General features: G+C 43.9%; 1 protein-coding gene across 2 annotated transcripts; it reads left to right on the top strand.

Annotated features, from left to right (window-relative positions):
• The first annotated feature begins 5,699 nt into the window (after positions 1-5,699).
• Positions 5,700-16,849, top strand: LOC118312440 (nuclear factor 7, ovary-like). 2 transcript variants are annotated; one of them, XM_035637035.2, is made up of 12 exons: positions 5,700-5,839; positions 9,853-10,387; positions 10,883-11,063; positions 11,874-11,969; positions 12,281-12,370; positions 12,491-12,634; positions 13,367-13,514; positions 14,085-14,129; positions 14,255-14,281; positions 14,390-14,565; positions 15,076-15,467; positions 15,586-16,849. In XM_035637035.2, the coding sequence occupies exons 2-11, from the start codon at positions 9,864-9,866 to the stop codon at positions 15,442-15,444; spliced, it is 1,800 nt and encodes a 599-aa protein (XP_035492928.1). In that variant the 5' UTR covers positions 5,700-5,839; positions 9,853-9,863; the 3' UTR covers positions 15,445-15,467; positions 15,586-16,849. The 2 variants fall into 2 exon arrangements, with proteins under 2 accessions (XP_035492928.1, XP_035492927.1); XM_035637034.2 differs by having other exon boundaries at positions 15,076-16,849.
• The last annotated feature ends 90 nt before the right edge of the window (positions 16,850-16,939 follow it).

The raw sequence follows: 16,939 nt of genomic DNA, 5'->3' as shown, positions 1-16,939 counted from the left end.
CAAAAATGTATGTTTGATTTAATAAGTTAATTCAACAATAAACAAGTTCAACAATAGCTTCAGCCCTCATCGATAATGAATCTGGAATAACAAGGATGTCCTATGTAAAAACATCGTTTTTTTCTAGCTCATGGTTGATAAAAAAAATAGCTAAATATTGTCACTGTAGTATTGAGTCACATTAGGAATTTTTTCAAAGATCCCACCTGAAGAAACTGGAGACATGGATATTGTGAATAAACCATGCAGCAACAAACTCAAAAGAAATGCTTTGAACTGGGTTTATTTTTGTGTCTCTTAGTAGAAATATCTCACAATATTTTTGAAATTCCCTGGTTGTAATATTAATTTTTTAAATACAATTTTATATGTAAAGCGCCTATCAAAAACTTTATTAAAACTGTAAAATATCAGAGCATGACAGAAGAGAAATTTATATTAAAGTTATATTCGACCACAATCTATCGACAACAGGTCTGACATTAGTTGTGGGTTCAGATTTTTTGATCTGGACTTATTTTTGCGATATTTAGTCATTTTTAGTTGTAAAAAAAATCACATCTTCCATTTCATTTGACATTCAATGAGTAGAGTTCTGAATGTATGTTACATTGTTGCTGTTGTTCACCCATTTACACATACACAAGCCACAGTTATCTCTGGTTCGTTCTCCTTTAAAGAATAAAATCATTAACAGCAAAATTATACACAAACATCTCAGTATACTGTAAATAGAGAAATCTGTCTGTAGTTAGACTTCCTCCGCAAACCACTCATCCCATCCAGTGTGTCAATTGTGAAGTTGTCTGGATGATTTTAAACTGCACCAATGGTAACCACGAAAAAAGGCTTGGATTATCATTTTCATTGTGACACAACCGCAGCTCGGTCAAATTGAGACAGCTCTGGTCTCAAGAAACGTCTCTCGGTCAAACCAGCGATCCTTTGCAGGATGTTGACTTTACCTGATGGTGGCAGTATGCACTGTTCTAGTGAGCCCTTCATTCCTGGGGGGCTTCATATAGCCCTAACTAAACACTAAATGTCTAATGTACAAACTATTTGGTTCAATACAAAATAAAAACTGCATCCTGTTGACTGCGAAACAGAACTACACAGCTACTCCATTCCACTCCATATACTGTCCTGACTGTGAACATTTAATAGCATTCTCCTGCAATGCAAGTGCGTGTAACATCCCCAAAAGTGAGCTATGACCACATTGTATGGTTGAAGGAGCTCTTGTCATCAAAACAACATGAGATGTTCACTTCTGTGTCTGGCCAATCACTGTAAATCAAGATCTGGTTGATGAGAGCTCCTTCTACTCTGTAAGGCTGAAGAAATATTCTCATCTGATTATCAATCAGAAATGCCCAATGAAATGAATCACTCAGGTGAACAGAATCATTAAGGGAAAATGCAAGAGGGGAAACGGAACAAAAAATTCAGTTTCAGGATTAAGACATTTTTCTATGTTGACAGCAATGAGTTGGTTGAAGATATTTCTTGTAAAATTAATTTTATGTATAGGAATTTCCACATTTGCAAGAGATGAACGGATGCAGAAAAGTACAGGACGACATTCCTTGGAGGAAAGCAGTGGCCGACAAGGAGCTCCAGTCCGTACGATTGAAGAACCAAAAGACTGAGTCGCAGCTCGAGCTGCCTTTGGGGATTCTGTCACAAATTTCTTTTCAGTCGAGTGGCTGCTCTTAAACACTTAAGCAGCTTGTTACGACGTATGTGGTCGTTTCAAAGACAGCAGTCCTCTAGGTGTAGTTATGCACACGGCCGCTAGAGGTCAGCAGTGGACCTGGCAAGTCCTTCAAAGTTTGTGCATGTAAATGGACAAACTTCTATTCTGTAAAGAAATTGTCCTGTCATGTCACCCTGACCCTAACCATCACCCTTAAGTTTACACGCTCATTAACCATGAGGCGTTCAAAGCCCACGATGCTCAGAGGCAAAATAGTATTTGTGGCAGTATTAGAGGCGCTATTTTACGATATAATTCGTCGTATGAGTTGGAGGATTTGTTGACCCTGAGACCTGTTTGATTAATAGTTCTCAACTTTGAAGACTTTCTGAACAGAGCTCTTACAACTGAGCATGTTCAAATGCAGTTGGAAATGTTCCAGAACTCAGCCAATGAAGCATTTATCACTTGTTTGTTGGTGAGAGATGTGGCTTGAAGGGGGGTGGTGGTGGGAAAGGGGTCCGGCGCACATGAAGCAGGACAACTACCAGTCCGGAGTTATGATACCTCAGTCTCAGTAAGAAAGCAAGAGAAGTGATGAACCATTGACCTGGGAAGATAGAGAGATACGTGTGGTCCCACTACTGCAGGTGGGGGGACTGGTTTTATGCCATTGTCTCTCAGCAGCTCTGAGATCAGTATCTAGCATTTGGATAGCGTCAGCCAGCCAAGTGTGAGGCCTGTTGGAGCAGGTTTGGTGGATAGGGGTCGGTGGAAAACAGAGTTGTAAAGTATTTGAAAATCTTGTTTCTATACTCAGAACACACAAATACACGGTAACAAATATATACAATTTTTCCCACAAAAACAATGTACACAGTGTACATCCCAACCAACACAAAGTTGCACATACAGTGGTCTACATACAAAACAACAGAATTTACTGTGTACAGTTACAGTAAAAAAAAAAAGGACTATGCCGCATTCTCTCTTCTGTTTGGGTCTGGCCACAGCACCTCATCCACATCACAAGCAATGTTTTCACTGGACAAGCAGCGGGGGAAATATCCCCTAGCATGGCCAATCCAGCATCAACTGCTCCATCTCCACATGCGTCTTCCATAGCTTGGAGAAGGGGCACACGCGTTTGTGGAATACGGTCATCCACTTTCCATCTCCAGGCAGAAAATAATTCCTCAATAGGATTGAGGAATGGAGAATATGGAGGGAGATAAACAACTAAAAAGCGTTGGCGGGCAGTGAACCAGTTACGAACCGGAGCAGCGCGGTGGAAACTTACGTTGTCCCAAATGACAACGTACCTGAGGTGCCCGGGCCGTCAACTGACCTGCTGGATGAGAGTGTTGTGTCGGGTGTCCAGGAGTGTGATCAGATGGGCCAAGGGCAGCATGGTGATGGATGACGCTGCACACATTGTGATGTTCCCTCCACAATACTGAAATATGTATAATTTATACAGTGTTGAGAGTATGCATCAATTGTGGGATTGTATAGGACTCACTTGCACATAGTTATATCGCAATCCTTTGACTCTTTCTGAATTGCGTTCAAGTGGGATATAGACATGCTTCATCCTCAGATTATTTCTGCGCAAGACACGGTCCAGTGTTGATAAGCCTACCCTATCAATATTTTTGAAATATCTCATTGTTTTCTATTATTTTTCTTTGTATTTGCCGTAATGTTATGGCGTCATTTTCTAGGACCATGTTCATGATTTCAGTTTCCTGTTCAGGAGACAGAGGACGTTCCCGACCACCTTGTGTTGGTAATCTTTCAGTTCTGCCAAACAAATAGTAGAATACTGTAAATACTGTGTAGGAATGCAAAGTAGGAATACATTACCCAAATACTTGAAACATACTTTATGTTTACAGTCCTACAGAACAGTCCACAGACAATACTGTACTACTGTACTCATTGAGTACTGTATTGATATGCAGTACTGCAATTTTCTAGTGAGAGTAGATTTCTTACCTATTCTCATTTCGGAAAGTCCGGATGATGGATGCTACAGTGAACCTGCTCAAATGTGGCTGTACTCTCCGGCAGCCTCCCTCATTGTTAGACCATGGTCGACTACATGGTCAACCAAAGTGGCTCGGATCTCCTCAGAGATCAGGGTCCTTGGCCTTCCTCGTCCTCGTCGTCCTCCTCCTCCTCCTCCTCCTCATCCTCTTACTCTCCCTCCTCTGGCTCTGGCTCTGCCTCTGTTTCCAATGTTGGCATCCATTGCTCCAAAACAGAAGAGCTCACCTGTTGCCCTTTTATGCTAAAGCTCTGATTGCAAATTGTAAAACTGTGTAACAAGGGGTTGAACCATGTGATGAGTCAGTGTGCACCTTTGAGATTTTCTTCATGAAAATTGTGCCAAATGCAGAGAATTGTGTGTAGTGTTTTGAAAAAAGTGTGTTTTAGAACTGCAGTTTGAGTGTAAAGCAGGAATTGTGCTTGTAGTTTAGCAGAATTGGTCCAGGGGGTTGGTGCATGAGTTACATGTTGTGGTCATTGTGTCTCAAGTACAGTATTTGTGTGTAAACAATTGAGAAAAACTGTAAATGTAGACTGGCAGTTCCACAACCCTTCAGAGGAGGAGCTACCTGAAGGTTGGGATCGCTGCAGTGGCCGCAGGTACAGTAAGCCCTATTTCTTTGCCTTCTGGCTTGACAAGAACTTAAGTTCTCGGGGGAGATAAGATTGTGTCCCTCATCAGTGGCCATTGGCACAGGTAGACTCACCGGTGTTTACCCAAGTAGGATGATATGAGGAGGGTTACACACTACAGTGACAGTCTCTGCCAATATAGTATGAACCTATCTCAATGAAACTGGCAGCAGGAAATTGCGTTCCGGCAGGGGGGGTTGTATTCTGGATTAGCAGCACAACATCTCATTTTTGAACCTGGGACCAACCAAGGCCAGAAATGACCATCTGCAGAGAAGCTTGCATCCGGTCACAATCAGGGAAGAAGGTCAGCACGACAAGTCAGTGTCACAGAGGCTGAGATAGGAACATGCTTGACATAAAGTTTTGACCCTGCCTTCAGCTAAAAACAATATTAAAGTGTCATTACAAAGAGAGAGAAAGAGAAATTTGTAGTTTCATGCAGCAGAGAAAACTCTCAGTGAACACTGTTCTGGTTTTGCTGCCTTAGTCTCTCTGCCTGCAACACATGTACCATCGCAGCAGAGACTCAGAAAACAGAAATGAGTCAAACTAGACCTGCGAGCAGTGTTTGGCGAAACTCGGCGGCGGCCCGACACGACTACAACGTTTTTGGGTGTAATAGGCCACGCCCATTCTTTTACAATCAGCACACCGTTGTGGCCGTGGCCTCAGGAGCAGCCCTAGATCGTACCCTCCAAGTTTCGTGAAAAGTCTAATGAGCCCTTCGTGAAGTATAAACTTGTCGTATTTGTAGCGCCCCCTAGAGGCCAATCTTCGCCAAGTGTGTTGTCGAAACTCAGAGCGCCATGTTTGTACGCAATTTAGACATTTTTGACAGGACCACCGCTGGTACTGGGATCCGTGATCCCAGCCCCCGTCTGGCTTTGACCCCTACAGCCTGTGGCTCAGGGGGTAGAGGGTTGTCCTCGGACCAGAAGGTCAGTAGTTTGATTCCCACTCCCCACACCGAAGTGTCCTTGGGCAAAACACTTAGCCCTATATTGCCTACGATGGCTGCGTCAGCAGCTCTGTATGAATGTGACTTGTACTGTAAAGACTAGAAAAGTGTTCTATGAATTCAGTCCATTTTAAAAATCCTATTTATGGAAAGACTTGTGTTATGGAGCACGTCAATTTGCATCAAGTCATTTAGGCCTCGTGTCGGAGAGTAGAGACAGAGGGAGAGAGATTAAACTGCTTACCACCTGCACGGCTGCACCCGTCGAGCAGGTTGGGTTGGGTGGATTTTAAGGGTGGGGGGTTAAGAGGGAGGGGTTAACGGCACAATGACACAGGCTGGGCAGGACAAGGAGAGGAATGTGACAAGCGAGGAGCAGAGGAGGGGATCGGCAGAGGGAGAAAAAGGTTCAGAGGAGGACGGCGACGAGTCAGGACTGACGTCTTGGACATATGCTTTACTGACAGACAAAATCACTTCAGGCCTCAGAACAGGTAAGACACTTTGAACTAAGCCAAAATGCTATGTATTTTCAATAACCACAGGCTACAAAAGTGTTTGCACACTGAATAAACCACGAGGAGCATGTGACTGTGACGAGTGCAACAGTGACTGTGAAAAGCCATTCTCTTTGATTTAATGAGTGTCGGGTACGAACACTGTTTGAGTGACTCACATCCAGTATGAGCTCATCTCTTGTTCCAATACACCTGCTTCGAACAAGTCCTCATGCTGAATGAACCGCACGTAAACGCAATGAGAACGAATGGCAGGAAAGTCCTCCCTTGTCACTAGGATTGGCTCCTGTTTAAGAATTTTCACCATGCACAACTGCTGACTATCTACCTTCGGATAGGTGAGCCGATAAACCCGCACGAGGAGCGTGCCCAGGGCCGCCTATTGACAACTACAGTATATGCCCTGTTTCGTAAACGCAAAGCGGTATCTATCTTTCTCCCAGTGCTGCTGATGGGCAGTCTGACTGGGACAGACGGGTAGTGTGTTAGTGTATGTGTTTGTGTTTGTGTGAGTGCGAGAGAGAGAGAGAGAGAGAGAGAGAGAGAGAGAGAGAGAGAGACAGCAGGGCAGGGAGCGCTGCACACAGCTCTGCAATGAAGCAACTGCACGAACCACTGGCAGGACGATTACAGTGTATATGATGTATACATGATGTTGCTTTTCATTAGTTTTGCTTTCACCGTATGGGAAGATTTGGCATTTTTAGAGCAGGAGGCCACTGGAGCAGATGATGATGAATTATGAAAATGAAATGAAAAAGGAATTTTGACTGAATGCCAAGCTGTTTTTGAAATAATTGTGGAAAAGTGAGATTCAGTGTCACCGCACTGAGTTGATGCTTTTCTCTTTTGGTTTTGCTGAAGGCCTCACCCTTTTAAGGGAGAAAGATAAGAGAGACAGAATAGGAACAAAAACAATAGGGCACCATGTTTCCCTGTTTGGACTCGCAACAGCACCTCTACTGAGTAGGTAGACGATGTGCTTGATGAATATGTGGTTTGACAGATAAAATGGCAAGAGAAAGGTTGACAGGAAAGTGAATGTTTGACATGGGGGGGCATTATCAGAATCAGAATCAGAATCAGAATCGGTTTTATTGGCCAAGTAACACGTACAAGGAATTTGACTCTGGCTTTTTTACACTCTCTCAATTTACAGGTACACACACACATATAACACTTAAAGACTCATGTTTGAAGTGACACAGGATACCATTCACACGTGTTGTCAAGTTTTGATTGCAGGCCAATTACCTAATTGTTTCTAATTGGCCTGCAATTTAGAAACGTTATGATCATTTCGGAGGCTGCGGTTGGTGGTGCTGTTGAATTGTGTCGTCTACTATGAACAAATATTATTTTCTCCACCCCATTTATTTCAGTAAAAGGCAAAGCATCTCCTCGAGACTTTTTAATTCAAACAGCACAAACACAAACGTGACAACCCTTCTTGAAGAGTCTGAAAAAAAAGTCTGAATTATTGTTATTATAACCCTTTATTTAACCAGGAGTAAAAAAAAAATAAAAAATCCCTGAAGACTCTGTGAAGCCACTGTTCCCCCCTGTGTTTTCAACACAGTAACGTTTCTCTTCTGTATTCCAGCTATGATCGCTATGTTCAGGTCATTCACTGTCCATTTGAGCTGAAACTGGCTCTACCTGTTCTGCTGCGAGTGTGTGTGTGTGTGTGTGTGTGTGTGTGTGTGTGTGTGTGTGTGTGTGTGTGTGTGTACATTATTAGATCTTCCGGAATGGAAAACTGTTGTGAAAATAAGAAAAAGGTTGAGCGTTGGATAATTGTTAAGATTAGTGTTAGAGTCACAGAGGACGAGATTACTCAATGTAAATTTCTACTATTCACAGATCATGGTGACTTTTAAAATTTCAAGGACGATATGTTAACTTGTAAATAGATTGTTTATAGCTCGTAAATTTAATGAGGCGTCAATTTGTTCCTGGGGAAAGTCACTAATATTTGTTCATTCATTGCTGTAATAGTGCGACCATGTGGCCCGTTACAAAAAATAGTCTGTGTATTTTTCAGAAGTTAGCTCCTGTTATGTCTGAAATGATAAATCTATGTAATCATTTATCAGAAAAAAAGGCAACAACTACAGTTGCTGCAATCACACACACACACACACACACACACACACACACACATGTCGTGGTTACGCAAACTAGTTGAGCGATCACACTGCTTATCAGGTGCCTCCGTGACTCAGCGTTTTTAGCAGCTCAACATACAGGTGAATGTGCGGAACCTGTGGAGCCAAGTCCCAGAGCACACAGTCTCACAAGTCGTTCCAAAGTTGACCCGTAAATCGAGCAGATTTAAGAATGGTCAATTGATAAATACCAAAATGAATACCACACGCTTCCTTTAATAATTTGTAGCCTCTGACCCAAGCTGAGGTGTGTGTGTGTGTGTGTGTGTGTGTGTGTGTGTGTGTTACTAACAGTGCTGCAGACCAGAAGGTTGTGGGTTCTTGGATCATGTCGAGGCAGGATTGGGTTTAGGTCTGGTCCAAGGTTTGAAGGGAGGATTTGGAAGGTTTGAGGACTGGTCCGTCCTTTTGGGTTGACGGGGATCCTTACTAAATCCTCCTGCACCTATGGTCTCAAGAGATGGCTGTTTAGCATATGGTATGTTAAGTAAACATGCTGGCTGAACTGGAAAAGCAACCGCACGACGTGTATGCGAGGGCGATGAGCACACTCCACTTCCCGTCTGTTGTGGCCTGTGATCTGTTCTTTATCGTGGTCCGTTGGGGCAGCGGCCACATCCACATCTGTCACGGATAACCTCTGACCATCCTCTCCACCTCACACTGGACAGACAGCCGACATCCTTCTGCAAAAGACTCATTCAGCGACCATACTAATTGTACATATATTTGCACTATTTATGTCCTTATTCTATCTATCTATCTATCTGTCTATCTCTCTCTCTCTCTACAGCCGTGGGGTTTCACCACCACTGTGTGTTCAGTGAAGGAGGAAGAGCTCATCTTTTACTCTGTGTTTTTATGACTTGATTTATTCAATACATTCATATATTTATTTTTTGTTTTTTATTTTTTAGTGCATTTGTAGAGGGCCGTGATGTTTTCTGGTAAATTTGAATAAAAGTTTTTTTTTAAAAATCAAAAATCTCTATCTATCAATCTATCTATCTATCTATCTATCTATCTATCTTTCTCTCTATCTATCTATGCATGGCTTTTAATATCTTGTGTGAAAAGACAAATGCTTGGCAGTTCTAAGACTTGAGGACATTTTCAACGCCAGAGAATTGAGACGTCCACTTCAATCCTCTCTGAGAAAATCCGTCTCTGCGTGTGTTTGAGTCAACCTCTTGCACGTACATAGAAATTTCAAATTGCCGTAATATTTTTGTACTGTTCCTCATCAACTTAACACTAATTATACAGCAGTTATAGTCTTTATACACTGGATGAAGTATGGACTGTGCCATTATTTAACCCACAATCCCGTGCACATGATGCTGGTACTAGTCCTACCATTAAGACTTGGGTAAAACTGGCCTTTAAAATAATTTCACCTCCGTTGAATTTTAATAGTGACATCAGAGATGCATATCACGAAAACCAACACTACAACAAAAACAGCGTGGATGTGTTGCCGCAGGGTTCAGGTGAGGGAGATGTAATATAATATACATTTACATCTATTCTTGACAATAATCGCAATGCATTGCCTAGTGGAAAACGTAGAGCCCAGAGTTGCTGTCTTTTTGACCAGTCACTGACTGTGTAATTGGCTGCCACATGAATCTAAATCTAAATACATGTGTGTGAATTCACCCTCATTATTCCACATCCCCATGCCCGCAAGCAAGGACAATCTAACGTTCATGAAACAGGCTCAACAAGCAAAACTCCCAAATTAGCGGATTACAAAAAGCACCAGGGATATAGTGTGTCTATTATCTGACATACACTTGTTTCTTTCTGTCTCTCAAACAGTTACGCCTTGGATGGCTATGGCTCTGCCCGCGGCCTTTCTCTCCGAAGACCAGTTCACCTGCTCCATCTGTCTGGAGGTGTTCAACAACCCCGTCTCAACCCCATGCGGCCACAGCTTCTGCCAGGTCTGCATCTCCTCCTACTGGGAAGGACGGGGAGGCGGCGACAAGCTCTACCAGTGTCCCCTCTGTAAGGAGTCGTACCGCAAGCGGCCGGAGCTTCACATCAACCGAACCCTGAAGGAAATCACTGAGCGGTTCAAGGAGATCGCCATAGGCGAATTGCCGGCCGGCGGAACAGGCGGAGGAGGAAGGGAGGACCCCGGCGCTCACCCCCACCACCATCATCCCCCAGCCCAAAGGCCGGGAGAGATGCCGGGGAGCATTTTTGCCGAGATGTTGACCCGTTTCCAGCAGCTGCCGACTCAAACCACCCACTCCGGTGACCCTCACCACCAAGTCAGTGCTCACCTGGCCGTCCAGGCTCAAACCGCAGGGCCGAACAGCCCACCTCCACCCTACACGGCTCTCCGCAGGTACCACACCTCCCAGACGATATCATAGTGGGTTCCATTTTTAGTTGCTTTTTTAAAAAAAAATTATGAATAATATTAATGTTTGGTGGGTAAAAAAAACGACTATTGACATATTACTTTGAGTCCCTGCGAAGCGTTAATATCCACAACACATTTAATTTTGGGTTTTATTTTAAATCTCAGGCCCAAACTTTTGGGACTTATCTTGTCAAGCAACCAGACAATATGAAATGTAATGGTGCTCTGCGTCTGTTGGATGTGTAAACAAGCGACATTTTCCCTGATGAATTAACCATAAAAACCTTTAAAGGCCATAATAAATATATATGAATGTGTGTGTATGATGTCTAAAAACTCACTAATGCTCCTTTGACATGCAGGTTTATTGTTGATACTCCTGCTCTCTTTTAGGTTTATCGCCATATTCCATGAAATACACTTTGTATGCACTTCCTGTTCCCTTGTAAAGCTGGCTTGGTTGTGCTGCTACAACAGGTACACTCTGAGCGGGCCGAGTGACACCTCGCCCAGCCTGCCCCCGTGTCCCCTCCACCTGAGAGCTCTCGAGTTCTTCTGCCGCACCGACAACTCCTGTGTGTGCAGTGTTTGCATGGAGACGGCAGAGCACAGACGGCACGACGCAGTCCCCGCCAAGAGGGAGTGCCACATCAAGAAGGTGTGTGTGTGTGTGTGTGTGTGTGTGTTTTCACTGTAACTGCACTGTCAGAAGCCTATTTATTGATTTGACCCGCGGTCAACGATTGCAGTATGTTGTTGTACACTGACCTGCTGCGACTCATGATGTCATGAATCTGTTTCAATCACCTCAGGGGTCACATGGGAGCATTTCTTAATTGCATTGCTTTATTTAAATTGAACAACTTACTCAAGGTTTTGTAACACTCCACTTGTTTTGACTTTTCACTTGGGTGGCCCTGAAGTGCAAACCACGACAGCAACTCACACAACTCGACAGAAAATTGCCACAACACAACTTCAAATTGCCACAACACAACAGCAAATTGCCAGAACACAACAGCAAATCATACAACACAACTTCAAATTGCCACAACACAACAGCAACTCACACAACACAACAGCAAATCATACAACACAACTTCAAATTGCCACAACACAACTTCAAATTGCCAGAACACAACAGCAACTCACACAACACAACAGCAAACCATAAAACACAACTTCAAATTGCCACAACACAACAGCATTGGTGAGACTGAAACGGAAAGGGTAGGTACGTATTGGACACTGATCCTCTTCCTGATTGGTTGCACTTCCTGATTTGCTGTCGTGTTTTTGTGAGTTGCTGTTGTGGTTTGCACTTCAAGGCCACCGTACACGGCCCCTTGTCGGACCTACGAGGATGTGTCGGCGTATAGCAGCTGATATGGAAATATGTGACTTCAGAGTCAGGAAGTTACAGACACGGTTAGGTCGGACCTCAGCAAGGTTGCGTTCTCTGCTCCAGGCCCAGTTGCAAATCGAAGAGGCGGAGCTGAAGGAGCTCATCGGTGAGAGACAGAGGAAAGTGGAGGAAATGCGGAACTCCTTGCAACAGATACAGGTGAGTTTTCATTTTGGAACAAAGTGGATCATTTGTCTCAGGTTCAGTCTGAGTTTCGGGCCTGCAGAGACATTTGACGATTAGCAGACTTCTTTGGAAACCACACTGTCTGCCGCTGGAAATTCCGGGGCCTTCTGACAACAGCTGACTTACCTCTCAACTCTTTATCGGTAGTTTGTCCAAAACTTGGTGAGTGACGTTTCATCCAGCCTGCCCCAGGTTTGGTTCACGAGCGCATCGGACTGGACAACTCGACGAACGTCCCTACAAACGCACAGATAACGCCCGTTGCTGTTTGTCTTGTCCTTCAGGCTGCTGCTGAGAGAGAGATAGATGGGACTGTGCGTCTGTTCTCCAAACTGATCTCCAGTGTGGAGCGCTGCCAAGGCGAAGTCTTGGAGGTAAATTGCATCGACACGGGGCGGATGAAGATATTTTTTGCTGCTGTTGTCATCGTGATGAAAGTCCTCCATTTTGATGGATGACGACTATGGCTGCCGTGGCGTGTTTTTTCCTGTCAGGTGATAGAGATGACCCATCGGGCGGACGAGCACAGGGCTCAGAGTCTGCTGAGGGAGCTGGAGGAGGAGATCGCTGAGCTGAAGAGGAGGAGCGCAGCACTGGGCCAGCTGGCTCTGTCCGAGGACCCGGTGGACTTTCTCAAGGTATGGACGAACGAGTGGGTTCATATGATATAACACAGTGATGGATGAGTGATGAATATAAATACGATTCCACTCGATCTACGGCAATAAATCCACGAGCAAATCCTTCAATCCTTTTTGGTTACTAGACACCTGCTTTTGCACGATAAGATCATCCCCATCCCTGAACAAGTAAAAGTGATACATGAAATGGGACATAATGGGAACCACCGAGTTGTGAGGTGTGTTTGAATATGCAGCAAATTCCCGAGTCTGCTCAGCAGTCAAACACGTGTTGTGGCGATAAGATTCGCTCCTCACTCACTCCAGCCTCCTCACCTTTTTTTTTGCTTCATAGATCTTTTTTTAATGTTGACTACACTGTTGCTAACCTGTATTTCTGCCTCCTCTAAAGAGGGTCAGTCAGTGGCCATGTGTACCGCTGGGTCAAGAAGTAAAAACAATTATTTGTTTGTCATCATCATTATTATTATTATCATTATTATTATTATTATAAAAATGATCTGATGGTTGTGAACCACATGACTGTAGATACTGTAGCAAATGGCCACTCATTCATGTCAGTGTTAAGTCTTGTGATTGGAAGATGTGTGATCATTTCAAAACCTAAGATTCCCACTGGTTTTCCCATGTGCACGCAGTCAGTGTTGCCGTCCATGTAAATGTACTCATCGCTATGTAGTCACCGCTATGCTCATCAATGGGACAATCTGCTATTGTTTCCCTCTGCAGACATTCAGCGCCCTGTCCTCGCCCCCTCAAGCAAAGGACTGGTCCAGCGTCTCGGTGTCGTCTCCTCTGACCTCGGGGCTGATTCTCAGGACTGTCAATCTATTGATGGAGCGCTTTCAGGAGGAGATGCGCAAACTGCCGGAAATCTGTAAGTCTTCATTCAGACCTAGAGCTGTAAACTGTTTGGTAAAGTTGGTAAAATAAAATTTTCAAAAATGAGCACTTGAATGTACTCTCTTGATTGATCGCACTTCGGGTCATATCTTCATGGTTGAATGCATCTTTTGTGAGTCGCTTTGGACAAAAGATTTTTACCGGGAATATTCCCATTGAGATTCAAATTCTCTTGCAAGGGAGATTTAAATGTACAAGTCAAGGTCCGATAGGACCCATATCACTATGCTAGGAGAACTGAATATCTCCTGCCTGCTGTATGCCTGTCTGGGTACATTAGTCAAACCTTATATACAACCTTAGTTACAATCTAAATATTTATATGGTTTATTTTCTAAAAATTAAAACAACGACTAAAACTACAATTTGGGCTCAAGACCAAAAATGGATTACATTTTTTTTTATTACTGTTGCAAATGACAAAAAAATATCCCATATACTTTTAATCAAGAGAATCAATCATGTCTCTGTCTTTCTGATGTTCACTAATAAAGGCTGGTGTGTACCAGATCACAAACTGCCTCTTCTATTTTCTTATTCACAGGCCAGCGATCGTCATCGGACCAGTCAGTGCCCAGACCGAATCCAAGTACGATTTTGATGAGGAGGAGCATTTTAACTTTAAAACCAAATGATTAAACAATGCAAAACATATATCAAACTATATGATTAAATCATGTATATATATATATCATCATATTATTTTCTCTACAGAGGTAAAGAGGGTTCAGGATTATGCAGGTAAGCGTTTAAAACATTTTTGCCTCTGCAGTTTCTCCGTACTCTAAGTGTAAGTCTTTTTTTTTACTAATTCCACCATCGGTTACTCTCTGTCCCTCCATCTCAAAGCCGCCATCACTTTGGACCACAACACAGCCCACCCACGTCTCATGGTCTCAGTGGACGGGAAGCAGGTGCACTGCAGCGACCGCCACCAGCTGGTGCCGGACCAGCCGGAGCGCTTCGATCGGGTGGTGTGTGTGCTGGCCCACCAGGGCTTCAGCTCAGGAAGACATTACTGGGAGGTACTGTAGATGGGACATGTTCCAGTTGATGTGAATAATAATTAACACACGACACATTCAGATCCCAATTATCACAATATGATTTTAAATCAAGGCAAATAAGAAAAAAGGAAATATGCATTGAGAATTTTCCTGTCGCAATTGTAAACTTATCAACGAAGGGGAGCGTCAGTCACCGATCCCGCCTCCGAAGTCTCGAAACTCAACTTGTCGAGGGGGGCCTGTTCTGCAGTCTTGAGCGAGGACGGGGGGGGGGGGGGGGGGGGGGGGGGGGTCAGTCCCGCGTGCTGAACACAAATGCTCTGGCGTAGCCAGACTAATACTCAAATGTATATTAGTATATTAGTCTGGAAACTCTCGGTTCATTTTCGATTTCCAAGAAGCGTGAGGATGGATTTACGGTTGCTCGTATTATATGCGTAGGGTTTGCACATGCGCGAGTTTTGATACTAAATAAACTCCATACTATGCACTCATTGCAATAAACTGTATCCCACTGCCCTCTTCCAGGTGGAGGTTGGGGGGAAAACAGACTGGGACCTGGGAGTGGCGAGCAGGTCTGTCAATCGGAAGGGGAAAATCACTGTAAGCCCTGCCCACGGTTATTGGTTCCTCAGCCTGCGGGATCGGACTGACTACGCCTTCCGAACAGAACCCTCAACCAACATCACAGTCAACGTCAGGCCCTCGCGGATTGGGATCTATGTGGACTATGAAAAGGGACTGGTGTCCTTCTACAACGTGGAGGCCAGGGTGCTCATTTATACATTCACAGACAGTTTTCCTGACACCGTCCATCCGTTCTTCAGCCCGTGTACGAACAAATCAGGAAGGAATGAGGCTCCACTGATCATTTGCCCTGTTGCAATGACAGAATAAAATCAGAGTCAAAATCTTGGAATGCTTCCACAAGACTGGGATGCCTGGGACAGATTTGATCAAAGCTGCACCTTATTGCTTCATGGAATGGAATTACAATAGATAATGAAGAAGCCATTGCGGTGGGCAGGGGTATCTCAGGCTTCCATGTCTTGGACCCACAGAGCATGCTAGACTACATTTCTGGCCAAGCTGGTTCAAAGCATGCACATGTTGGCTCATGTGAATGTCATGAAAAGTGATTAATTGATACGGCTCATCAATCCAGCTGTGTTTCATGGTTCAAACTCTAATACGGTGTAAAGACGCCCCTGAAACCAACCAGCACAAAACAGCGGGGGTTTATGATGCAGGCAGGTACGGCGTACATGGAACGGCCTTAACCAAGGGGCTGGCACAGTGGACAGGAACATCTGCACCAAGTACGGGCTGAAGGTCCCAACGTCAAAGTGGAAGTCACCTCCGAAGGTGGTTGAGAATGGCCGAGCTAAGATCCGGTGGGACTTCAAGATCCAGACTGATAAACTGGTGAAAACCAACCCAGACATCATGGTGGTCAACTAACACAGAAGAAGGCAGCAGTGATGGGTGTAGCAATCCCAAGCAGCGTCAGCAATAGCAAGAAGGAGGAACATGACAATCTTGAAAAATAACAACGGCTAGGCCACAGTGGTGCCAGTGGTAGTCAGAGCACTTGGGACTGTGACCCCCAAACTGGAGGAGTGGCTCCAGCAGATTCCAGAGACAACATCCGAGAGACCAGAAGAGTGCAGTCCTAGGAACAGTTAAGATACTGCGCAGAACCATCAGACTCCCAGGCCTCTGGTAGAGGAATCGAGCTTGAAGGAAGAAAAAACGAGACTGCCCACATGGGCGAGTGGGGAAACTCATATATATATATATATATATATATATATATATATATATATATAGATATATATATATATATATATCCGATGTTTATGATACTCCTGGATGTTCATATGCTGTTAACCATGTAACATTTAGCATGATGGCATCTTTAATGTATCAATAGAATCCATTTAACCTAATTTTGAATAGCCATTCTCCTTTCTCCATTAAAGGTGTCGTACAGTATGTACATTTTCTCTTCCGCCGAACATAGTTTCTTGCTGGCAGCGGGTGCTGATGATGGTCATTTGCTATGAGCTTCATTCATTGTTAGGTTTACTAGACAAGAGGTTATATTATGTCCTCTGAGGACGTTACAGTGTGACTCACTGACAAGATGGGTCAGCTTTGCCAAGGGCTGGTTGGTTAGCAGGCTCACTTTCAGTATAAGCAAAGAAGTGATAGAAATAGAGGCTAAATAAAATATCCTAAAAATGCCTCTGAAGACAGCTTTTGGTGATTTAAGGAATAAAGTTTAATGCTGGTCCCACAACATTAGAGTGGTAAAGAATGTCCCTTTCCAGCTTGTTTTCTAACTTTCTTCTCTAGAATCATTATATGTTGGGGTATATACTCAACCCTT

This window comes from Scophthalmus maximus, chromosome 8, assembly GCF_022379125.1.
Source record: "Scophthalmus maximus strain ysfricsl-2021 chromosome 8, ASM2237912v1, whole genome shotgun sequence".
NCBI lineage: Eukaryota > Metazoa > Chordata > Actinopteri > Pleuronectiformes > Scophthalmidae > Scophthalmus > Scophthalmus maximus.
This window is presented reverse-complemented; position numbering and strand designations above follow the sequence as displayed.

Bases quoted from the DNA above. Each gene is read 5' to 3' on its own strand.
- LOC118312440 (XM_035637035.2), top strand. From the start codon at position 9,864: ATGGCTATGGCTCTGCCCGCGGCCTTTCTCTCCGAAGACCAGTTCACC. The intron at 11,064-11,873 runs GTGTGTGTGTGT...TCTCTGCTCCAG, and splicing joins GGGAGTGCCACATCAAGAAG to GCCCAGTTGCAAATCGAAGA. The intron at 14,130-14,254 runs GTACGATTTTGA...TTTTCTCTACAG, and splicing joins AGTGCCCAGACCGAATCCAA to AGGTAAAGAGGGTTCAGGAT.